The 25,480-nt window shown below is 42.3% G+C and overlaps 1 protein-coding gene across 1 annotated transcript in view; it reads right to left on the bottom strand.

Annotated features, from left to right (window-relative positions):
- JAG1 (jagged canonical Notch ligand 1) overlaps nucleotides 1-17,690 on the bottom strand; it is a 63,984-nt gene extending 46,294 nt beyond the window's left edge. The window contains exons 1-3 of the mRNA XM_081313428.1: nucleotides 17,417-17,690; nucleotides 16,297-16,602; nucleotides 2,690-2,741 (exon numbers count right to left, since the gene is read on the bottom strand). Of these exons, the coding sequence (XP_081169554.1) occupies nucleotides 2,690-2,741; nucleotides 16,297-16,602; nucleotides 17,417-17,494 (436 nt within the window). The 5' untranslated portion in view covers nucleotides 17,495-17,690. The remainder of the gene's footprint in view (nucleotides 1-2,689; nucleotides 2,742-16,296; nucleotides 16,603-17,416) is intronic.
- Nucleotides 17,691-25,480: the final 7,790 nt, after the last annotated feature.

Genomic DNA, 25,480 nt, shown 5'->3' with positions numbered 1-25,480 from the left:
CCCCTTGTTGCTTCATATATGAAGGAAGGATCTCCAAAACATCACTTCCTTGAATTGGACTTGAGCCATTTCTGAAAAGCCAGAATGACTGCAGATGTTACTTATTTATCTCTGCAATGCATCTGCCACCTATTTAGGTGACATATATGCTACCAATTTTCCTCTAGTCCATACATAAGACTTCATCTGAGTTTCATGACATAGCATCATGCTGTGGGCCAAATGAAAACATACTCATAAAGTACTAAGCACATGACATAAAAATTGTATGGAAGCAGTATGCACAGAGGAAAGTACTATAGCAGGGGTCTTCAAACTTGGCCCTTTTATGACTTGTGGACTTCAACTCCCAGAATTCCTCAGCCAGGCATGCTGGCTGAGGAATTCTGGGAGTTGAAGTCCACAAGTCATAAAAGGGCCAAGTTTGAAGACCTCTGTACTATAGCAACAACAGACATTTATAGAAAAATCAGCACTTATGAGTTCGCCAGGGAAAATTAAGAAGGATTGTGCAGGTACATTTCTCTAAAACAGGGGTGGGAATGATAGGCCCTTTTATGACTTGTGGATGCTGGCTCAAGAATCCTGGGAGTTGACATCCACAAGTCATAAAGGGGGCCATCATTCCTCATCCCTGTGTTCTAAAAGAAAACTAGTAGGACCAGGGCTTTTTTTCTCATAGAACGCTCAAAACGGAGTTCCGGCACCTTTTTTGGATGGAACCTTGTAGGGTAGGCAAGGCAGGTTGTATGACATGTGTGAGTTCTGGCACCTTTTTCTTTTACAAAAAAAGCACTGAGTAGGACATATATGGTTTCAATGCACTCATGAATTCAAATGTTCTAATATGCTGGGGTATTTTGCCAACTTCCTTTCTTTATGGTTTGAATTCCAATGGGAAATGGAATAATGGCTGGTGAACAACATTCATAATCCCATGGGCCAGAATGATTGAACCAATGCTTATGTCAAGCTTAGAGAGTGCAGGGTGATTATTTTGGCCCCACTGGTCGAAGGATATGCCTGGGGTTTGTCCGATGTCTGCTCCCAAGGAGAAGGGACAGACAACTGAGTAGGCTTTCACAACATGCTTGGTCTTGATTGTTAGTTATGTATAATTCTTCATGGCAGACAGCCTTTTATGCCTACCTCAGGGGAGTTTCAGATGCATTCCTTCCCTCAGCTCCATCCTTTTTCAGATTTCTCACCTTAGATCAAAGGCTTGACCAGGTCCCTAATTATTTTCCTGGAGAAAACCTGCCATTCCTATCTCATTATCTCATGGCTTCTATATCTGCTACTTAGGTCCCTACCTCTCCTAGCAGCTTCATCCCTAGGGAAGACAGATATTTTTAAGTGGCACATCTGTTAAGTTTCTATCATGGCAGAAAAAGAACTTTTTCTGTCAAGGCAGAAAAAGCATTTATATCCTACCTAGACCAAGTTGTAAACTACATTCAAGACAAGGTTGATAGAAGACATCCAGTTTTCCTCATTCGTTGGCAAGATCCTGAGTGTATCAAGAAAGAAGGCCATTTTGAGGAAATAATTGCTGATTTTTCAGGGATAGGGTCTCTGGATTCAGGGGCTCTGCTACTGTTCCACAATACCTACTTGCTAGTTGTTTTGTTGGCTCATTTTACGTGGTGGATAATTTATCTATCCTGTCCTTTGTCCCTGCTTCCTTTTTTTGATTTCATTTTCTCTCTCCTACCTTTTCTCCAAAATGTTATTATATTAAGTTTCCAGGTTTCCCTCTCTTCTCAGTTACAGTACAGACTCTTGTTCAGGCAGGCTGGCTAGCAAATGGTCACGTTATAGTCTAGCGCAGGGGTGTCAAACTCGCAACGTCACGTGACATGTCGTGACGTATTGTGACTTTTTTGCCATTGCCGGCAATGGGGTGGGCGCTATGATGCATCCGGCCCACGGGCCGGCAGTTTGATACCCCTGGTTTAGTGCTACCATCCACAGTTGTTCTAGAAAGGATCTTCAGAGCCACATGGGGCAAACTGGGTCAACCAATCCCAGTAGATTTCCACAAGTACTTCCTATACTTGCTTCAAAATCTTTTCAGCTTGTCCAAAAAGAAATATCTTGGCAATTTTCTGCTTTATTTTTTTTTCTTACTAATGCTCGTTATGAGCCATGCAACAATAGATCAGAAGTCCAGATGTGCTCCTCTTGGAAGATAAATTCTCTTTCCCTAATGTAGCAGGTTTCTTCTCAATTCAACCTGGGACCACCATGGGAAGGGGAAAAAAATCTTTCTGTTGCTGCAACAGTATGTCTATCAAAAATATAAATTTCAGAATAACTTAAGGATTTGCCATCCTTTATTTTGTCAATCTAGTCACACGGTTATTCCCTGATACTGACCTCACCCAAAATTCGGTCCAAGATTAGAGATATTCTACAATGTTCTCTTTAAGGGGGTATCATCAGATGCATTGTGACCATAGCAGGCTAATTAGGAATTCTAGGAGCTGTACGCTCGGTGCATCCAGAAGACTCCTAGTGTATGTCCATCAGCTTTCCCTTTTCCACAGGTGGACACTATTCTGATTAAGATATGCATGGCAACTTTGCCACAGCATGGTGAAGGGTCGCATTTTTTGTAATGCCATCCTAACTGCTTACTCTTAAATAATTCCAGAAAAGGAAATAAAAAGGGGAAATGTATACTTACTAGCACTGTCATTGCTGTAATCCCAGGCCTCAACCAGCAATGTGTAGGATCTCTGCAAGATAGTAATAAGGATCAGTTATTTTTGTAAGGCACATTTTTTCTACTATTTTATAGAGCACCTTCTAAAAACTGTTGAGCTGCTTTCTTTAAATTGTGACTTGCCAGTAAACATAAATAGTCAGTAGATTATAGCTGAAACAAAGGTGATCCTCTTGCAGCTGCTTAAGCTGCCTTATCCTTCCTGGTTCAAGCAATTTAAGGTGAAAAGTCTCATCTTTGTCATCACTAATGCATCTTACATACTTAGGCAGGAAGTTACCATCCCTTACCCGGCCAGGGTTTTGTTGTTATGCTACATAAAACATGCTGCAAGAAGAAAGCAGCCCTGAGAGAGGGAGATTTTTGTTTTTTAATAATAATAAAAAAACCCAAACATTTTACAAATATCAATGTTTCCCATTCAGAAAGCCAGGCATGGCTGCTAGAATTGCACTGTCAAGGTTCAGAGCCATAATCTCTAGAGATTCAGTTTTTCAGCACCTCTTTGAACACTTTGTCTAGGGCCTAGGCAAAGCCATCACTGTTCCCACAAGGATCAGGTAACGAAAGAAAGGAAAGAGCAGATGAATTTGAAAAGGGAGGGGGAAGGGGAAAGAGAGGGAGAAATGTATAAAACAGCCATGAAAGGGGTGGGGAAAGGAATAGAAGGGTATTCTCTCCTTGTTCAAAACCTACCTGGATGAAACTTTAAAAATGGGAGAACTAGTGGCAACTGCACGCTTATAAACCCATTAAGCTGCCCTGTGAGATCTAAATGCCAGGAGTCATTGCAGTATACAAGACAAACAGATTTAGGCTGGAAGGATGCCAGCTACTCTAACTAAGCCACCTTCTCTTTAACCTTGAATCGAAACAGAAATTTAAAAACTCAAGGGATATAATCTGGTGCTTCCTCAGGTTTTGAACTTTGACCTCCCTGTTGGTTGTAGGACCTGTAACCCAAATCAATTAGAGGGCAGTAGGCGCCATCTTCTTTTGTCCATTCTACACGCAATTTACTACTTTACTACTTTATAGGTACCTCAAAGCAGCAAGCATATGTAATAATGCTCCTTTCTGCTCAACAATTCTGAGAGATGGGTTGGGCTGAGAGAGAGTGACTGTCCAAAGTCACCTAGCTGTCTTTCACGCCTGAAGTGGGACTACAGTAGAACTCATAGACTCCTGGTTTCTAGGCCAGCACTTTAACCATTATACCAAACTGGCTCTCTCAGAACTCCGCAAAGAATGAATGGTGTTTGAGTCAGAATGCTTAGATAAGTTGGACTGTAGGAGTTGGGCAGTAAAATGTCTAGTAAGATTATATTGCCTAAGACGAACATTATAACTGGTATAACTTATGAAATGAAGGTTACAACAAGTACTTCCTATGAAAGCTGAACATTGCTTATTACCTTTGCCAAACTGTAAAATGCCAGGACACCCCAAATTATTGCAAGTGGCACAGTTGGCTGGGAGGTATTATTCCAAGCCGTAGAAACTTTTTAAAACGTCTTTATTAAAAATGACATCCGAATCTCAGAGATAGCTAACACATTTAAATGAAAACCAATCCAAATAACATGGAAGAGTGAGCAAACTTTCACATTTTCCAGAACATTTCTTTGAGTACCGTATTTTCCGGCGTATAAGATGACTGGGCGTATAAGACGACCCCCCAACTTTTGAGATGATTTTCATGGGTTAAAAAGTCGTCTTATATGCCGGAAAATACGGTATTATCTCCATGTTGAAAGTTCTGGATGGATTTAAAATTCTTCTACCCTTATTGGCCACAACAAACTTTTCAATCAAAAACTTAGGAATCATTTTAGTGCTTAAAAGTTTTTGCATTTACAACAAATAATACAAACGTGGTCTTTACACACAAAGAAAAAAAGGCTTTATTTCTCACATAACTCGGCCAACAGATCAAGAGTCTGCCAAATATTAAAGAGACCAGGTGCAATTATTAGATCACCATACTTTTGAGAAACACAGGAGAGAGAAGTCAAAAGATTTTTGGGCAACCAAAAAGAACAGTTGTAACTCCTAAGGCTTAAATTTGCCTTATGTTTATTAACTGCTCTGCATTTGCTAGCAATCCACTTAAAGGACCAGTGGGAAGGAATTAAAAACTACCTGAAACAAATAGCTTCTTTGAGATAAAACAACCACTGTTATATATACACAAAGCTGACTTTTTCTAAACACAACGCAAACTAATTGCTCTCGACTTTGCTTTGCATTCAGTAACTGAACAAGAGAAAAAGGTTAGTTTTTCTTTTCTTTTTTTTTTAAAGGTACAGTCTTGGACTGCAGCCTAAATATGCTTCATATTGAAAGCAGACAAGGATTCCATTTCGTTCACTGATAACTGTGGGAAAATGCTTCCCAAAGCATGCAAAGTTGGGCAAGCAGAGACTTGTGCCCCATCTTGCAATGAATGGCTGATTTCTTTTTTTTCTTTTACAGCACTCATATTTCATTATCACTCTATTACAGGCTTTTTCCTGAGTCACAACTAAGCACGGACAATCTTAAAAAAAAAGAAGAAAAAAGACTGAAGTACCTTATTCATATAATTCCTTCTCTACACCCCCCCCCCCACCCATAGATATCGGAAATCCAAGATGCCAAGATCACAATGTAAATATACATTAAACTTCATGGGCAAGCAGTTTTACCTGTCAAGGTAACCTTCTTCCTTGGATTAATTGCAGCAACATTCAGGCTCTATCAGTGCAGAGAGGCACAACATGTTAGAGCAAGCTGGAAGCATACCACACATACAAAAAAACAAAAAAAAACAAAGAGCCAATTATGGCCTCTCATGCTACCTCCAGTTAAGAGGATGTTTTCATGCTGGGTTGCACAATCATTTCAGAAGATACCCTCCTCAAACAGTTCCTGCTCCTTTTAGCATTGTTGGCCAGCATGTTTCACTCCGGGAGTGTATTGCTACAAGGGCTACTACTGTTGTTATACTAACCACCATACCACATTTTAATGCCGCTGTAGCAAGTCTTAATTTGCTTGCATGCTCAATTCAAGAGTCACTTTCTTCGTATTGTTTTATCCCTTGATTTTTGTTTAATCTGGAATGATAGTGGCCCCTTTGCATTTCTATCAGGCAAACGATCTTTAACTTGCAGCCCAAATGCAAAAGTTTTAGAATGGCCATTTATTGCATGTAGTTGGCAAATGCATGGGGGTGGGGAATAATAATAATAATAATAATAATGTTGGAAGGGATCTTGGAGGTCATCTAGTCCAACCCCCTGCTAAGGCAGGAAACCTTATACCATTTCAGGCAAATGGCTGTCCAGTCTCTTCTTAAAAACCTCCAGTGTTGGAGCATTCACCACTTCTGGAGGCAGGTGGTTCCACTGATTAATTGTTCTAACTGTCAGGAAGTTTCTCCTTAGTTCTAGGTTGCTTCTCTCCTTGACTAGTTTCCATCCGTTGCTTCTTGTCCTGCTTTCAGGTGCTTTGGAGAATAGCTTGACTCCCTCTTCTTCACCTGGCCTAGTTTTACCTGGCCTAGTGAAAGGTCTTCATTTTTGCACAATTTTTTACAATTAACACAGAAGCCTGACTCCCATGTCCCATGTTTGTTCGGCCTGATCCATTTCAGTTGTCAGGGGCAGGGAAATCTCCAGTAGTACCCAACTGGAGATTTCTGCTTTAAAAGTCCTGCGCCACCAAGACATTAGAGAGTTAAGAGGTGTGCATCAATCCCCACTCTATAGATGAACTATTAAGATAGCCAAGGAATGCAGGCATACAGCACAGAGGCTTAATTTTTCCCATGCCACGTCTGACCTTTGCACATCTTTGAATAAATACAAATACAAGTCAGACACAAGGAATTCCACATCTTGAACCTTATCCCATCAAGTCAAGGTACTAGGCAACAAGTAGGAAGGCAGCTACAAGAGAAAGTCACATCCAGTTCCCTAGTGCAACTCTATCCTTGGCCAGCCAGAGACAAAGAGGCCTCCATACAATTACAGGAAAAGAAAACCATATAGGCCTGAAGTTTAGGCTTGGGAATGACAGGAAAAACCCCTCTATGGCTTATTCAGAATCAAAAACACAAAGCAAGCCCCCAAGGCATGTAATATGAACCTTCAGAAAGAAAGGAATTGGCCAGCTCTCATCAGGGAGTCACACTGTGTCTAGCCACTACTATTTCAGCCTTACCAGGAGAGGATGATGTGATGATTAAATTGCCCCACCAGTAACCATCCTATAAATCAGAGGTCCCCAACCTTTTGGGCACCAGGGACCGATTTGGTGGAAAGAGGTTTTTCCACGGAGCGTGGTTTTGTGCGTTGCCTGCATCTCGTGGATGGGGCTTTGCTTGTTGGTGCGGACCGTTTGCTGGCATGCCACGGCCTGGTACTGGTCCACGGACCGGTGGTCGGGGACCCCTGCTATAAATGTCAGAGATAAGGCAAGGGAAAGTCTCCTTCTCTAAATTCATTGTTTTCCTTGAGGTCTAGAACAGGGGTCCCCAACCCCCGGTCTGTGGACCGCTACCAGGCCGCGGCATGCCAGCAAACGGTCCGCATAAACAAGCAAAGCCCCATCTGTGGGGTGCAGGTAGCACACAAAACCACGCACTCCCCACTCCCCGGAAAAACCTGGAACTGGTCCCTGGTGCCCAAAAGGTTGGGGACCTCTGGTCTAGAATATATTGGGACAGCCTATTATCAAGCATGCCCACATCCACATCCCAGACACAAGCTTACCATTGATCACATTTCTGCTGATAATAAGAAGTAAAACTTAATATCTGTAAAGGCCAGGTATCTAGCCCTTTCTTGGTTCTCTTTGCTGACTTTGCTCTTCCTGCGCAAACACTATTTTGTCCCCTCTACACAGTTTGCCCACCATCCCAATGCAGCCCCTTCCACACAGATATTCTTTCAGCAATCAAGACTGCTGTCCAAGGCTATCTCTAGTTGGGATGTACTGACAGAGGAGACTTGCAATCCTGGTCATTACCTTAAAAAGCCCGCTCTCAGCTCCTGAGAGCAAACAATATTGCTACAAAGAGGCTCCAAGTGACATTATGAACACAATCGTAGAGATTAAATGATTTGCCACTGCCTTCTTCCATTTTTTTTAAAAAAAATTCTTAGTCTAGTTTACAGCCTGGAGATTTCCTAGAAGTTTTCTATCCAGTGTTCACCAGTACTGACGCTGTTTAGCTTCCGAAAACAGCCACCAGCTGCCCTGGGCTGTGATTCTGGATCAGCGTAAATGTGTAAGGTTACTTCTCAGAATTTGTAGCCCAAAATTTCTAGAACATGCCCATTACCTACTTCTGGTTTACAAATCTTCCTGGGCTGCCACAGCATATCACAGTTTGAGTGACAAGAGTTTTGATATTTGTTTAAACTGGGGCAGGCCTTTTATGTGCTGGCATCCAATGAAAATGCATACTTGTTAGGTTCCCACGGCCATAAAACTGACCCCTACCTCTTCCTTCCTTAGTTAACTACACACTCCTAACCCAAGTATATAACCTCAAGAATACAATCGGATTCCCTGGGGTGAGAAAAGCTTACATCAATGGATAAAAGAGGAGGGATTTTTTTTCTTTAAAAAAAGACTGCAATTCAGAAAAACCTCCTGAAACAGGTGCCATTTATTCTCTCTTTCCCCAAAGAAAATCGTTTTGTCCCACTTGGAAAGGGGGGGGAGTTGTAGTCATGATATAATCATGTAGTCATGATATCACCAGAAATAATTAAAAGGCACAGGAATGCCTGAGCAAACCAGTGTGTTTTAGGATGTTCGCAGGAAACTTCTCCAATGCTCTCTCCTTCCTACAGCTTTTATAATGCGAAACCCAACTGCCTCTTAAGCCAACTCATCTTAGAGAAATTACATTCCCCCCCCCTCCAATGTCTAAATTTGGTATATGCCTTTGTGGCCCCGGCTACATTCCACAAGCATGGGAAAAGCAGGGATCTAAGTATGACTCCTGCCAGCAGTGGTTCTAATTCCCACGCACCTCACCCTTGATTCGCTTTCCCCCAAAAAAGAACCAGAATGCCTTACTGTACTTTGTAAGAGAGATTTTATCTGAAGGTCCCAGGTTCACGTCTGGCTAGTTGATGCAGCAAAAATGTGAAGCCAATCTTGATATTCTAGCTCAAAGATTTATGCCTCCTCACACTTGGAGTGCCTTTTAAGTGGAAAAATGGGATGAAAACATTTTATGCAATAAATCATACCACTTGGGTTGTCAAGACCTGACACTGCAATGTGGGGTTTCCCCCCCCCAAAAAAAATATACTTAAATATAATCCTTGAGAAGCTTTACCTTTTCTCAATCTTAGCCAATAGGTAAGAATGCTTTCCTTTTATACTTAGTTTACACCTTCTCTCTTAGTGTTGTTGTCTTCAACCTCCTTCTGCTACTTTCCAAAGGCAATTGGAGAAGGTTGGGATCTAACAATAGGCAGCTAAGTTACTAAAAACCCATTTAATTCCCTTGAACAGAAAAGTGTGATGGGATTATTTTTCTTGTTCTAAATTAGCAGTTCTCATGCCTTTTTAGCCAGAAGTCTACTGGGCTGGGCCAAACAGTGTGCATGGTCAGCTATGCTAATCCCAACTCCCCAAGCCTTGAAAGAAAGAGCAAGACCTTACAAACATCTCTCTCTTATTACAGATGCAAAATGGGAAAGGAGAAATGCTAACATGCCTGACGGCATCTAAGAGACAAAGAAGAAATTTTCTCCTGTGCCAAGGCTTCCTGATGGAAGAAAGCCCCAAAATGGAAGTGACGCCATCATTCCAAATTAATTTCCTTCCATGCCTCTTGAAAGATTCACTGCTGATAAGGGTAAAGTAAAAAATAAATAAATCACCACCCATATTAGGTGCAAAATCCAGATTAATTGGCAATTAATTTCCACATACATCTGGCCAGATGCAAGAAACCAGGTCAGTCCATGTGGTTACTCAGAACCAAGCAAAAGCTCAGAGAGGCAGAATGGCTTATTTTGTTTTTGGGGTATCTGCTCAGAGGACTCCTTTCCACATTCAGGGAAGACAAAACAACTGGAGGAGTCCCTTCTTCTGCCCCCATCAGTGCTCCTTTGGTAATTATTTGAGTTATTAAAAAAAAAGTGGAAGATGCTCCTCTAGTACCTGCAAGGCTGTAAAAAGGCTGAGTGGTTTATGAGTGAAGGAAAGAACCATCTGGTTGCAGAACTGAATTAGATGGCTTGAGAGATTTTTGGCCAATATCATTTAGAGAAAAGGGAACCTTTATGAACCTTTATGGCCCTGAAGACTACACAGGTCCACTTCTTCAAAACATATGAGAATATGGACATCTTCCTTTTTCTGCCACTCAACACACTCCCTTTCATCCAGATAGCTTTCAAAATATTCAAAGTGTTTCCACCAGCTGTGGAAAATGAGTATTTATCGCCAACCAGCTAATCAGCTTGATCAGCTGTCTGGCAAGGAAGGAGGGAACTACATTGGCATTTTTTGTGGCTAAGGACCACACATGGCCAACAGATAACGTCTCTAGCTCAACTTTCTGTTCCCAGAATAACCGAGCAAGCACATCCATCAGGTCTCAAATTGAAGTAGATTTGCGAGATTTCACTTGATTTCCTTACAACTATTGGCTTTGTTGTTCAAAAAAAACCCCCAACAACCCTCGATTTTAATTTCAGTTATATATTTTAATGCAAATCAGTCATCTTTCTAGGATCTTTAGAACAGAAAGAAACACACATCTGAACATTGGTGTGATTTTTAGTTCAGGATCAACAAAATAATAGAAAAACAAAAGCCTGGAAATCTGATAGCCCGCGTAGCAAGACAGCTCTAGGCCCGGGCAAGCTGATGGCAGTTTTTTGGGGAAAAATATCTTATTGGATGTGGACCATACTGAGTTGTTCCTTTAATTCAGAGTCAGCTTTGCGTCTCTCCCCCCACACACACACACTTTGCAGAAGGAGCAAAGATTTGTCCCACTGCTAAGTGCCCCCAAATACAACACCTCTTTCTTCCTCCCTCCCTCTCTCTCTGAAATGGAAGACAGAGTGACTTCTGAATGTGCGTGCTCTGCCTGTAATGAACCAAGTCAATCAGGGCTCTGGCAAGGCTGATGGAATAATAATCACTATTATTAGGGATGTGCTGAACTTGCCATTGTGTAAAGCTAGTCCACAGTTTGTCTGGGAGCCAAACTATGCTGAGTCTACTGTTGCTTCCTGTTGCTTGCCCTGTATTAGCATTATTTTTGGACTGGCCCCATTATATTCAATAATCCTCTCTGCAGTCAGCATGGCCACGCTATTGTCACTGCTTAATATTAGCCACCAGTGCTGTCTGGGTGGTCAGGGTACAATATTCCAAAGACTAAAATGATGTTTTAAAAGGAGGGGAATTAAAAGGTGGGGGGGGAGAACATATAATTTTGATACCTTCTCTTTAACCAGATATTCTCCGAAAAAGATTTCATCTGCTGGCCAGGGGGTGGGGCTGAGATTTTTTTTTAAAAAGGTAACTGATAACTTTATATCTGTTTGCATCTACCTTCTCCTAAGCATGCTGGGCTGCCAGCCGCTAGTTTAAACTTCACCACTGAGGTTATCTGCTATTCTCAGCGTTTAGCTTCACTACCTGCTTAAAGCACTGCTTTGATTATTCAAATGCCCTAGTTAGGACAGGGTGACAAGGTTAATAGGCAGAATACCTAGCAGTCAGCCAAGCAAAAACTTAAAGAGTTGCACACAGTAAGCCTCAAACAGAGAGAAGCGGTAGTGTTCTCCATAAGAAAACCATGCAAAATATTGGGGCATTTACTTAGGCTAATCTATCCATTTCATAACATGTTGGACCATTTGCATGGCACGATTCAATTTCTCCAGTACATCTTACTTTAGCTTTCTTTTGGCACTTTCTCATTCCACCCAGTTCATTTCCAATACAATCTCCTATTGCAATAAGGCACTTAACTACTCAGTCTAAGTTCTCTAACCTCAGCATGATGAGCATAATATCACTGGTGGAATATTGTACTTTAAAACAAAACAAAAAACCCCGCTGTGTTCTTTCTAACAGCAGAGGTTGCTCATGTTCTTATCCAAGAGCAAAAGCTGATGGACTGTCAGCTTGATCAGAAGTGACCCAAAGCATTTATTTGCTAGTGTACATAAACGCTTAACCTACATTGATTTTTGAAGAATGTACTCAGGGGAAAATCAAGAAACAGTCCAATCTTCTACAGAATTGGGTTCTCTTTAAAACTGTATATGTATTTACCTACAGTGGGCCTTTGTTTTTGCTGCATGAGGATCTGGGAATGAACAAATCAGTTCTTGTTTTAAAAATCCATACATTCCAAGTTAAACTCATGGGCAAAGGGTGTAAAAAAATTTTTCAATCAGATTATAAAGCATTACACATTGTGGGTTACCAACCTCGCCCAACGAGCTGCAATCCAACACGGATGAAGTGTTTGAAAAGTAACCAACTCCATGCAAACAATTACCTGCTCCACTGTAGCCTCTCATTAAAAATAACAAGTATTTTCACAGTCTTTCCCACGATGTACCCAGTGCTTTTAGTGAATGTAGGTTTGCTCAACATTGCTTAATTCTACGCTTGGTGCTGCAAATTTCACTTTCAGAAAGTTACTTTAAGTGGAGTGACTGGTCTTGCAAAGTCTGAATGGGAAAGCATTCACAAGCTCAAGATAATCTGATAGCTTTTCTTTTTCTTTCCTCCTTAGGTCAGAGGCCCTTTTGATAGACTAGACAAAAGGCCTTTAGGAGGACTGACTACAAATAAAAGCCTAGCATAACTCAGCAAAATGATAGTTTCCCTCAACAACAGATGCTGAAGGAATCTTACCACTTGCAAGTTACTTTTAAGAATCTTTGGAAATGATCACGCTGGCTTGCTTCCAAGGTTTTTCCAAGCCAAAAGTTCGTGCAAGCATCAGACATTTTAAAACTTCTATCTTAAACTTTTTCAGTGACCAGTCAAAGTACTTTAGCACCTCCTTCCAAATCCAGCAGGCTGACACACTTTATACACCAGCAAATTCATCAGGGATAAAAAGGGACCGTTTCAAGCTCTGAGGAATATATTTTAGAGAAGCCCCAAAACTCCTGGGACACAGAGAGAAATGGGGACCTTCCTTGTAACAAAACACCAACTTTTAATGCTCCACCTCATTTAATAAATAATGGCTGCTTGTTCAATGGATCAATGCAGTTCAAATACTGGAGTAGATAAATCTACTTATGCATTGGATGGAGGTTTTTAAACAAGTGCATTCTACGGAATAAGAACTAAGAATAGGGTCTCTTTAGAGACTAAGCATCCTTGTGAGATTTTATCATTACAGACACTGCTCCTTGGCTGAAGTGTTGGTTAACACTTCCATTTTTTTCCAAGCTTAATTTTAGCCATGATTGCAGGTGTGGTACTCTGGATGGCTCCCTTTATTTCCTTCCTGCTGATTTGCTGTCCTGTTTCCTAGCAACTAATTCAAATCTCCAATCTCTTAAAAGGAAATTTACAGCCCTCTGTCCCCACAATCATTACTCATCCAGTTTACATCAAAATCCAGACCAGGCAATGGGAAGTTTTAACAACCAAATTTCAGACCTACTTCCTGATCTCCCTTTAAAATGAACTGTTTTGATTCACTCAAAGAAAACAAGGATTCTATTCTGTGTAGCTTACTGGGGAGGGGGGGGGGAAAGTGGTAGACATATTGCTGTGTCACACAATATTATTGCAGCAAGTGTAGTTTCCGAAAAAACCACAGGGAGAAACATTTTTTAGTAAATAGAAAGATGCAAGATTTTGTTAAAAACAAGCTAGAGAGGCTTCCCGCAACATTACTTAAAGCAATAGCAAGTCATACTTATATGTCTCCTACTGTTGAAATAGGGGAAAAATCCAAGTGAAGCATTGGCTTCCACCAACTTTCCAAAAGCCGCCCAGTTTGTTACAGGCTAGGAAGTTTACCCCACGCATCATCAAAAAGTTGGCAATAACTGTTCTATGAGTAACAGAGTAAACACCTAACCCAAGTCTCAAGAACAACTTCCTTGGTTAACAAGTTTAGAGTTGTGCAAGTTAGGCCCTGCATTGCCTTTGTAGCTCAATATCCCAAAACATGCCTGCAGATGACTTGGCCATGCCTAACACTTAGTGAACAAGAGGTAGCATGAGGCCTGAAGCACGCCTGCAGAAGACAGGTAACAACAAAAGTGAGAGCTGTGATAGGAAAACAAAACACACCCAGCTAGATGGATGAAAGGGAGGGAAAAAGCACCACGCCTCAGGAGCACTAGAGGAAACCACCACCTCTGCCCATGCTGTAGGAACTAGCTTTCATCTAAATCACATTTCTAATTCAGAAACGTTTTGGTGTGTCTTTTCATCTGCATATACTATCCATCATAATGCTTAGGTAAGAAATGCTTTATCTGGCAAAACAAAAAAATAAACAGCTAGTGCTTTTAGAAACAGACCTAGTAAGGAACCTGGTGAGACAAAGAGCTTACTATAAGATTAAGTCGTGCCTAATTCAAAATGCTTCCTACAAAAGGTAGGCTGGTGTTTCTGAATGAGTTAGGAAGAAAAGCACATGGCCATGCTGGAACATAAAGAGAGGCAGAGAAGTGCATTTTACTTTTAAATAATCTCCACTTTCTTTCCAGATCAAAGGTTCAATTTTTATAGTGATATATCTGGAAGTAAGCTCCACTGACCTCAGTCAGACCTGGTTCCAAATATAGACAGTGATTGTGCTGTAAGTTATATGTGGGGCTGTATTCTACCAAATTTCCTAGAACAACCATTTTCAATCCTTGCTCCCTTTTGCAAAAGTGCAAGTCACTGTTTGGTAATGAGGCAGAAACAATTTGTTTTATGACACCTGAGACAGGTTTCCTAACAAGGCATCCACAACAGACCTCCCACACTTTAAAGAGAAAAGAGTCTGAATTTTTAATAAAAATGTGGCAATCCCTGACCACTGTCAAACACCACCCTTTAAAAAATGTACCCCTTTGATGGCATGGTTGTCATGGCTTTATCTTATTCCCAGTAAAATTCAACCACAAGGCTTATTACAGCCCTGAATAGAGGACATTTTTCTACTTAGTCACATCTTTTTAAATACATGCATTTGGTTTCAATCCCTTCCTTCCCACCCACACCCAAAAAAAACAAAGAAAAAAAGTTGGGAGGGGGCAAATGCTGAGAAAAATGAGTGAGCTGAAGGTTTTTTACCACATAGGCAGACAGGAGGCAGTACAACAGCATTTGGCAAATTCTGCTCCTAACTACTAGAGAAGAGGCGGTGGCTTGGGCATCCCTCCCATTGATTCTTCCACAGCCTCCAATTTAGTAATCTGAGCCAATAAGAAAACACAATCTTGTGTCTGAGACCTCAGAGTTGCATCTCTTCCAAAGAACCAATGGGGGGGGGGGGGAGAACCCTCTTCAAGGAGAGACAGATTCTCTTCAGGATTTCAAAGTAACCAGGAAATACTCCATGAAACCACTCGCAACATACAACTGTTCAGCATCTTCAAGAAGGATGTTAGATGGAACTCACATGTTTGGCCAAAGTTGTTGCTGTTTTTGTTTATTTTAAAATACTGTTCAGCTTTGGCCCTGAGCAAAGATAGCATAGTCTGAAATAAATCAACAACCTCAACTGCAAAGAAGCTTCATCAAGAACAAGTAATATGCATAAGGTACAGATGGATTCATCACTTATTTAAGGACTGGATTATTTACAGCCAATATTACTCTTGGGTCTGCTCCAAAAGTTACAAGTTCAAACCTTCCCCAATGTAAATCCTTGTGTTTTAGAATAGCTATCCATCCCACTTAACCCGAAAGAACCCATGATTCCAGGAGAGAGATATTTTTGCCTGGCCAGAAGCAATGGTGGCTTGCAAGGGGAGATCAGAAGGTTGCAAGGTGGGTCTCTGGCTTTCATTCTGCTTTATAAGCATTCAAGATTCTTTGAGAAGATGGTACTGCAAACAGCTTCAACGTGTACCATGGAGAATACAGAGAAGCCTTTAGGGTGGACTCCCCAAGCATGCCCTTTTCTGGCAAGCTACATTTCACCCAGGGACCAGGAGAGGCATTGCCCCTCCCTTTCTTTCTGGGCACAATAACTAATTGGGAAGAAAAATAAAATCGGTAACATGAACTTGTGACCTTTGTAATTCTCAAGGAAACTCACACATACTTTCGAAGAGCGTAGAGCAAATGCACAGAGAGTACATTTATACTTCAGGTGATACAAGCTACCTGAACCTCCTATTTCTCTTAAACTAAATCGGACCAAGCAGTAGAGGTCTCTAGCCTAGGAAGGTCTGTGCATGCTTGCCAAATCCTTGTTCTTTGGCTGGACAGAAAAGAGAAAGGGAAGCCAAGAACTCCACCAAGAATACTGAATGCAGCCAGCACTTTCGTACGCGTGTACACACACACACACACACACACAAAATGTGGCAGGATGCCTTAAGTGCTTCACTCACCGGCCAGGCAAAACTGAAAGGGAGGACAATCCGATTCTTTTCCTTATTCCGGCTGTATCTTAAATTAAAGGTATTCCCACCGACGACGGGGGTAGATCCAAATCCAAAACTGCAAGCGCCCTCAGCAGAAACGCGGGACTGATACTCCTTCAGGCAAACTTTGAAATAGGTATCACATTCATCTCTGGTGCATTTTTTATCAATTGGGTTTCGGGTCCCATCACAACAATTTCCATTTTGCAATTCGCCGTTTATATTTTGCATGGATATGATCTCAAACTCGAACTGGCCTGATGTTAGAGCCACCTGTTACGAAAGACCCTCCCCACAAAAGGGAGAGGCACAGAGTTTTAGCACACAGGTTGTAAAAAAAGGAACAGATCAGTTAAGGAAACAACACCACAAATGAGAAGATAAGATTTCTTCTATTCTTCCTCTAAAGTACCAAATAAGCTATGAACACTAAAGTCACAAATGCATTTCTTCCTTCTCAAACCCTCCCCCCCCCAAAAAAAAAAAGAAGCAAGAAAGGAAATTCTAAAAAAATCAGAGTTGGAAAGGGGTGTCATGCTGTGGTATCTGGAAGGAATAATATTTTTTAAAAACCCATCTCTTTGAGTCAGTAATAGCAATCAGTACACAGGGCAAACCTACAGTTCTAATCTAGCCACTACAGCCGTACGATTGTAAGTCACTTTGCAATCAGCTCTTTAAAAAAAAAAGCAGAACTCCTGTAGGAAAAAGTGAAATGGAGCAATCTTTGGAAAGTTTGGTGTAATTAGATAAATCTGCGAAGAGGGCGGGGCAGTTTCTTTAGAAATTATCTCCGGCGGTTCGAAAATGGGTAGATATGTTGAATTAAAGCGTTTTTACATGAAAACGGGAAAAAAAACCTGGGGTTTGTAAAGCACGAGGTTCATCGGAGTCCTAAAGAACCTCCTTTTCTCCCCGCTCCCGTTTGCTCCGTTTTCGTTGTACAAAATTAAGTCGGCTAACTATATCGCGGAAGAAAAGAGAACCGCGATGCGTTTGTTTTGAAAGTTAATTCTTTTTTTTCTTTTTCTTCTTCAAAAAAAAGCAAACTCTAATCTACAGCGGGAAGAGTAGGTGTGCAACGTACCTTTACTCGCAAGCATAACAGCGCAAGAAAAAGACTTAGGGAAAACTCGGTGAGCTGCGGTCTCTTTGATAAAAGCATGCCTCCTTTCCTGCAGAGTCCCCTTCGCTCAGAGACGCTCCTAAGGTGCCGCTGCTGTGGCAGCCGCTGTCCGGCTCTAATATACTCCCCGAATCGAAGTACGCACGGGTGGAAGACAACACCACTTTTCAAAAGCTTTTCAATCGCGCCCCAATCTTCAATGCAAAGCAGCCCAGCCTCCTTTTATTCTCCTTGGCCTCCCTCACCCCCCCCCCCTTTGCTTTCTTGTGTTTTTTTTAAATATATATATATATATAAATATATATATAAACTAGCGATGGTTATTCTGGTCCCTTTCTCCCCTCCTTCTCCGCCTCTCTTTCTTTGCAGATCACTTGCCACCTCTCGATCGAGGCCACACAATAACCCGGGCGAGCCCCCCTCCCCACCCCCCGCGACACGCACATAGACGACACCCAAAGACGACAACAGCAGCAGCAAAAGAGGGGGAAAAAATTACACGCGCGTAAGAAAAGAGGGGTGGGGGGAGAGAGGTGAGTGGGGAGAAAAAAAAAAAGCCGGAGAAGGAGGGAACCGATCGCCCGTCCCGCAAGCCCCACTGAACAGAATGCCTCTTTCGCGCTAGCCCATGGCCACAAGAAGGAGGGGAAGGGGCAGGCGGCGCATGCGTCAACATTAATATGCATTAAGGAGGAGGGTGGAGAGGAAGCGGCAGCGCCGCCTCGGCTCCCTGGGGAGGCTTGGCCTTTTCCTTGGAAGGGTGACAAAGAGGAGGAGCCATGGCCGCCGAGGAGAGAAGGGAGGAGGGAGAGGGCAGAGATGCGCGAAAGGCAGGGAAGGCGGAGATTTTGGAATAGGTGAGAGCAAAGGCGAGCAAGCGGGGAAGGCGAGCTGGACCGCCTGATGACGGTCGCGCTCAAAAGATGCATCCCCATCCTTGCGCCAAGCGGGCGCTCGCTTGTTAAAAAAAGAAAAAAAAAATCATCATCATCATCATCATGATAAACCCATCAGAGGTTTGTGCCGTCTGTCGTTCTCAGGAAAGAACGGCCGAAAGCACTGGAAGGTGTGAAAGGGGAAAGGGCTTCCTTTGACACCAGCGCCGTCCCCTTGGCAGAGAGGCTGTGCGTAGGATCTTACTGCGACCTTTCCCTTTTTTAAAAAAAAATCCCATTTATATCCCGCTCTTCTCCGAAGACTCAGGGCGGCTTACAATCTAAGAAGCACAAACCAATGTGCTTAGCAATAGCCTTCGTTCTATGTATATGCCTGCTTATTAGGGCTTCCCCCCCCCAGCGGCATTATTACAAAGTCAGCTTATTGCCCCCAACAATCTGGGTCCTCATAAATAAGGGGGTACACGTAGGAATGTGTCCCCGCGCGCGCAATCTACCCAGTCGCGCATCTGACAAAGCGCGTTCCTAGTGCACAGAAACTTATACGTCCTTTTTAAAAAGGACGACAAGACGGGTGTTTGTGGTGTTGTTCTTCCTGTAAGGAAAAGGGGAGAGAGAGAGAGAGAGAGAGAGAGAGAGAGAGAGAGAGAGAGAGAGAGAGAGAGAGCCCTTTCCTAATCTTTCCGAGAGAGAGAGAGAGAGAGAGAGAGAGAGAGAGAGAGAGAGAGAGAGAAAGCGCCCTTTCCTAATCTTTCCGAGAAGCGGAGCCAGTTCTCACAGCCTGGGAAGACCAAATGAATGCTGGTGAGCAGGGTGGGGTTTTTTGGGGGGGAGGGTTATTAAAAAATCGTAGTTACCACGGCTCAGATCGCAAAGTTCACGAGAGGTGGAAAGAATAACTTAGTGCACATGCTGGCTGCGTTGGTGCGGCGGCGGCGGGGGGGGCGGGGGGCGGGGAGAGTTATAAAAGAACAGCTTTTTAATTCTCAAGTACGTTCCGTAGCTTTTCTAACCTGATTAAAGCCACTTTAGCAACTGACTTTTTTGGCAGGCAGGCAGGCAGAAGACTGAACCCCCGAAATGTCTGGGCTGTGGAAATTGGAGGGAGGCTGTATTTACTCGGCAGTAAAAAGTAGCGTTTTGGGTGCAACTTACTGCTAAAGAAATCTACAGGGTTTCAGTCTTCATGCTGGGCAACTTCAAATTGTTAATGAGCCACGTGTGGTTGGAAAGTGCCTCTGTCATAGCAAAGTTGCCAGAGTTAGGCTTCAGGACAGAAAGCATACTGTAATGTGCCCCCTCTCCCCCCCAAAGCACATCTGGCTCCCCGTTTTATCTTGAAGAAAGTGATACACACCACTACCTAAAGAGGAAGACTGTGAGATCATTTATATCTCAGTCATTTAATCTGATTATAGTTCCTGGCATGTAGAAAGGTAGCCTATGAGGGAAAGCAACTAGGATTTTTCTGACACCCTGATTTTCCAGGTGGGAAAATTACATTCTTATTTAACTTTTTCTTCTCTAGGGAGGGTTAGGGTTAAGTTGCCTTTCCCTAGCTGTCTGAAATACTGGTGAGTAAAGGTAAAGGTTCCCCCGCACATGCATGCTAGTCGTTTCCAACTCTAGGGGCTCATCTCCGTTTCAAAGCCAAAGAGCCAGCGAAGACGTCTCCGTGGTCATGTGGCCGGCATGACTAGACGCCAAAGGCGCATGGAACGCTGTTACCTTCCCACCGTAGTGGTCCCTATTTTTCTACTTGCATTTTTACGTGCTTTCGAACTGCTAGGTTAGCAGAAGCTGGGACGAGTAACAGGCGCTCACTCTGTTACGCGGCACTCGGGATTCGACCCGCCAAACTGCTGACCTTCTGATCGACAAGCTCAGCGTCCTAACCCACTGAGCCACCCACTGAGCCACTGGTAGTATAGCTCAAATGTAAGTTAACTTGTCCTGACTTTGCCACTAGAAAGGAAGAGTTCCTTGCTTCTTCTTGTCCTCTTTTAATTTGGCAAAGCCTGCTGGATTTCCAGGGCTGCTCCTTCTTGACTTCGGTTATGGATTTGGGATCTACCTGCTTGATGTTGTTTTTGAATGACCAGTACTATACAGGGCTTTGAAAAATGAATTGCATAAACAAAAATGAATTGCATAAAGAATGTGAGCTGACATGAACAAATTCTTACATCCATTTAAGAAATCCTGTTTCCAAGAGTGGCTTAATTTGGGAAACCAGTGGATGGAGGTTAGACAATATGCTTAGCGGAAGTGTGTTTCTATGTGTGAAAGATGGCAATCAGGTTTTAGACTTTGTTTTTTAGCATACCTCCTGTACCTTAAAAAAAAAGCAAATCTATGAATGTACTAAAAGCACTTTTCCCTAAGCCCAAATGATCACAGCCATCTCAGGAACTTGTAGGGTTCAGTAAAAGTTTCAACATCACACTTTCTGGGCTGCAAAAAAATCTAGATACCCATGAGAGAGGCAGCCAGGTAAAAATTTTAATTTATTTGATTCATCAAACAAAAATTGCAAATGTGAACAAACAAAATGAAAAACAACTAAAATGTGACAGCAAGGCTAGGCATGTTAGTGCGCTTACACACGCCCTCCCCTCAAGAACTTCTTGAATATGGGATGAGGTCCGCAGAAGTTGAAATTACGTAAAACTGTTAGTTAGCTATGACAACGGAGTCAGGTAAGATATTCCAGACTTTGACCACTGTTACAAAAATCATTTTTTTACAATCAAGTTTAAAGCAGTTTACATTAAGTTTAAAGTGGTTGTTCATACACCTTCCGTTACGATTAAAAAAATGATTTTGTCAATTTTAGATTTGTCTATAGCTCGCCCCTACCTTTTCATTGTGCTGAAATCAGTCAGACCTCTTAGATCTGGCAGACCTAAGAAAGTGGATTTTAAGAAGGGCGATAAAAAGGATGAAAATAATGCTGACCAGGCTAGATGGAAACCTGCAAACAAAAGGCCCTTGCCACAGTTCCATACTGCCTTGCCTGAGTAAGGGTGTTTGAACTGAAGACAGGGTTACCTGTCACAAGTAAACATGCACAGGCTCAAGGCTATATGGCACTAGCTAGAGGAAAGGGTGTGCGTCACTGGGAAAAGGAGGCATGTGGTGGAAATCATTGTCTGAAGACAAATTGCCAGCCTGAGGAAAAAAGAGGGTGTGTGTTGGAGAGAGACTTTCTCAGCTGGGAAAGTGGCATTTCAGCTGCAGAGATTTCCTTTCCTGAAATGTGTTAGAGCACTGACTTTGCACAAGTTGGCTGACAAACTTCTTTTTGGCAATGGGAGAGCTTTCAGGAGAGTCCAGAAGCCGTTACTCACCTGATGCAATGTGGGGAGGCTGATAAAAATTAGTGCAAGCAAACCAAGGATTACTTCTGAGTTGTTGCACTCTCCTAGGAGCAACCAAGAACAACCCTCTTAAGTGTTTCTACTGCTGTGCAGTTGGCTCAGTAGCCATCCTATGAGGGAGCCCAACTAGGCAATCTGCTTTTTAGCTGCAGGCATAAAATACTGTTATTAGGAAGTGGGGCAGACCCAGCTAGAATGGAGCTTCTAAGGAAACCAAAAGCTGTGCCAGATGATAATTTGGGAATAAGGATTCTATGGAATGAAAACACCAATTACTTTAAAGCAGAAAGGCCTGGGTCATTTGTACCAATTAGTTTTTCTTTTTGTCTGTGGACTCTAATAGTTCAAGAACAATTCCTGTTCATGTTCTCAGTTTCTTAAGAGCTGAAATGTACACAAGATACAGTAATCCTTGCAACCATCCCCTTGATTGGTTATATTTCTAATCAGCCCATTAATAAGATTCTATGGGTGGACTTCAGAGCTATTAAAAATGAAAAACAATAAAAAGTTGACATCTCCTTGAGAGCCTGAAAAACAAACTTTGCTCCTAATGAACATGGAAATCTTTAACTCAACAATATCATTTCAAACTGCTGTGTGTAAGGACTCAGGTGACAGAGTTTTGTGTTAGCATAGTAATGATTAGAAGATTCCCACTCATGCAGGCAAGGGTTTCTAGTGTAACCTTCATTCTAACCTACTAGGGCTTTTTACTTGCCAATATTTATTTTAGAGAGGAATATGAAATCCTGAAGTCCCCTATCTGTAGTATGAAGTGGGACAGCCTAAATTGCCTTAAGGAGAACTAGGCCCAAATTTAGATATTCTTTTTTTGCTACAAAAACTGTATATTTCCCTCAACGTGTACTGAGTAATCTTGTCTAGTCTCAGGCATTACATTAAGCCATGGCTTATTTAAATGGCTTGGTAAATTTATTTAATTGAATTTGGATGATGCCCAATTCTGTAATGACTCTAGATGGCTTACCTATTAAAAATATATTGAAAAACACACATAGCTGATTGGGTGTATATCTTAAGCCATGGTGGTCAGGATCACAAATCCCACCAAACTATCAACTATCGTTTATAAACCACAGCGGTTAGATTTTATAGAACAAACAAAACCAAAATCAAGGAAGCCATGTTCTGACTTAGCCGGATTGATAACTAACAGTCAAAATGTTTTGTATGTACTGTTGCACAGACCCTCTTGACACACACTACACCCTGTGAATACTTTTGCTACTGTGGGTCCAGAGCTATTGCTTGCCTGTCCTGCTCAAAGTATTTGAGACAATGCTAAAAGAAGAGAGGGACAGTGGTGGGGTTCATGCCAGTGGTGGGGTTCATGCCAGTGGTGGGATTCAAATAAGTGAACAACCTGTTCTCTGTGTGGATGCCACTTCCAGAAGTCCATTCTAGGCTTGGGCAACAAAAAATTAGCTACCAGTTCTGCGTAACTGGCACGAACTGGCTGAATCCCACCATTGGTTCATGCCCAGAGTTCCTTCAAGGAAAAGCAAAAATATAATACCCAAATATAGCTTTCTTGAAGGACACAACCTGGGACAATAACTTCCATCTCTTCAAGAGGGGGCCTTTAGGCTTTTTAAATGAATGTCATCCCACTGGGGCTTCGGCAGTTTGGCAGGTCGAATCCTGAGTGCCGCGTAACAGAGTGAGCGCCTATTACTCGTCCCAGCTTCTGCCAACCTAGCAGTTCGAAAGCATGTAAAAATGCAAGTAGAAAAATAGGGACCACTACGGTGGGAAGGTAACAGCGTTCCGTGCGCCTTTGGCGTCCAGTCATGCCGGCCACATGACCACGGAGACGTCCTCGGACAAGCGCTGGCTCTTCGGCTTTGAAACGGAGATGAGCACCGGCCCCTAGAGTCGGAAATGACTAGCATGCATGTGCGGGGGAACCTTTACCTTTACCTTTTATTTTTCTGGGTGAGCTGAGTTTGCTTAGCATGTTAAGCCATAGTGTGGTTTGGCTTAGTTTGCATGTGACCTTCACCGGTGTACTTTGTAAGCCATGATTAATTGCCTCCTTTATTAATCCTGGCTAAACATTTAGTTCTGTGACTCCTGCCTTGGCTTCCCACCCCAAAGCTGTATATAGCAGTTTTCTTGGGCATTCCCTGGCTGTGAAGCCCTTCCTCCTCAAGCTATCCAGCCTCACGTATCCATCCTGAGAGCTCTGAATGTTTTGCCAAAAGAAGACTCCCAAAGTCTGTGTCATGACTGCTGCTATCTTGGGTGCTACAGGCAAAGCTGGTCTGTGTGCTGAATCAGATTCAGCCGTAGAGGTTATTGAGATGCATCTCAATTTCTCTTTATTTTGGCAAACATCTGCTGCAAGAAATATTGTGGGGTTTCTGTCCCTAGAGCAGGTAAGAATTACAGAGCATTCCATCCAAATCCAGGGTTTTGTTTCCCACAGAGACTAGCCAGAAGCTTCTGAATCAGGAGAGGTGAGACTCCTGTGAGAACTTGATTAGCTTTTGATAAGAGCTCACCCAAACCCACAAACCTTTTTTTTTGTCATAAACGAGCCCTGAAAGCACCAGGAAAAAAAAAAGAAATGGAATATAGGAGAAAAACAGGTTGAGCAGATAGAGCTAAGTGCGTCGTTTTGAATTCCTGTGCGTTGAGCCATGCTGGTTGTGTTGGCAAAATAGGGTTGCGGAATCTCCTGTTTGGGAACAGATTCCTCCTTTCCTACAGCAGGCAGGTGTAATGCAGTCTCCCCCCCCCCCACTTAGAATAGCAGGACCATTTTAATATCTGAAGGTGCAGAGAAGTGAGATTTTTTTGTTGTGGTTGTTGTTAGGAATTTCCCAAGCTCTACAGAGCTCGTAAGTGAGATGGTTAAAAGTTGCATTTTTAAAAGATGGGATGTGAGAGAAAACAAAACCCACAGAGCTTCTACGACATCCTTGGAAGCAAATAAAGAACTCCTGAAGGGATTAGCCCTTTATCATTTTGTATTTCCCAGCAACTGTGATTGACAGGTATACTGCATCTGCTTCTGGAAGTTCCATTTCTTTGTAATGTTTAAATCGGGGGGGGGGATGTCTTCAAACCTGGCCCTTTTACAACTTGTGGACTTCAACTCCCAGAATTCCTCAGCCAGGCACGCTGGCTGAGGAATTCTGGGAGTTGAAGTCCACAAGATATGAAAGGGCCAGGTTTGCAGACCCCTGGCTTAAATAATCATTGATATACCTCTCTTTCCAGAAATTTGTCTAATTTACTTTTGCAACCACTCAGCAGACCTTGTGGCTGTGAGTGTCAGAAATCAGTAAACAGTGTCACAATCTTTATTTCTAATCAATTATATTGGATAAGCTCAGGTTCCAATATTACTAAGGAAACAAAACAAAACACCAAATTACCAGGTTCTGTATGCTGCTCCTTATATTTTTCTGACTTCCATTCTTTACAAGCCAAGGTGAACATGAGAATTTTGAGGAACACAAAAATATAATTATTACTAATAATATCTAAATTGAATAGCCTGAACATGAGTGCAGGAAACAAAACTGTTGTTATCTCAAAATGAGGGACCATATAAATAAATGATGAAATACTATGAAGGGATTTGGCTGGAATGCCAATGGGGCAGACTACAAGTTTATTACTTTCCAACTTTATGGCTCCCCGCTTCCCTTAGGGACTTATTGCCATTCCTTGAAGAGCTGGTGTCATTTATGCTCCTTCACACACTTTCTCTCTAA

Source organism: Vipera berus (genome assembly GCF_964194415.1).
Source record: "Vipera berus genome assembly, chromosome: 1".
Classification (NCBI taxonomy): Eukaryota; Metazoa; Chordata; class Lepidosauria; order Squamata; family Viperidae; genus Vipera; species Vipera berus.
This window is presented reverse-complemented; position numbering and strand designations above follow the sequence as displayed.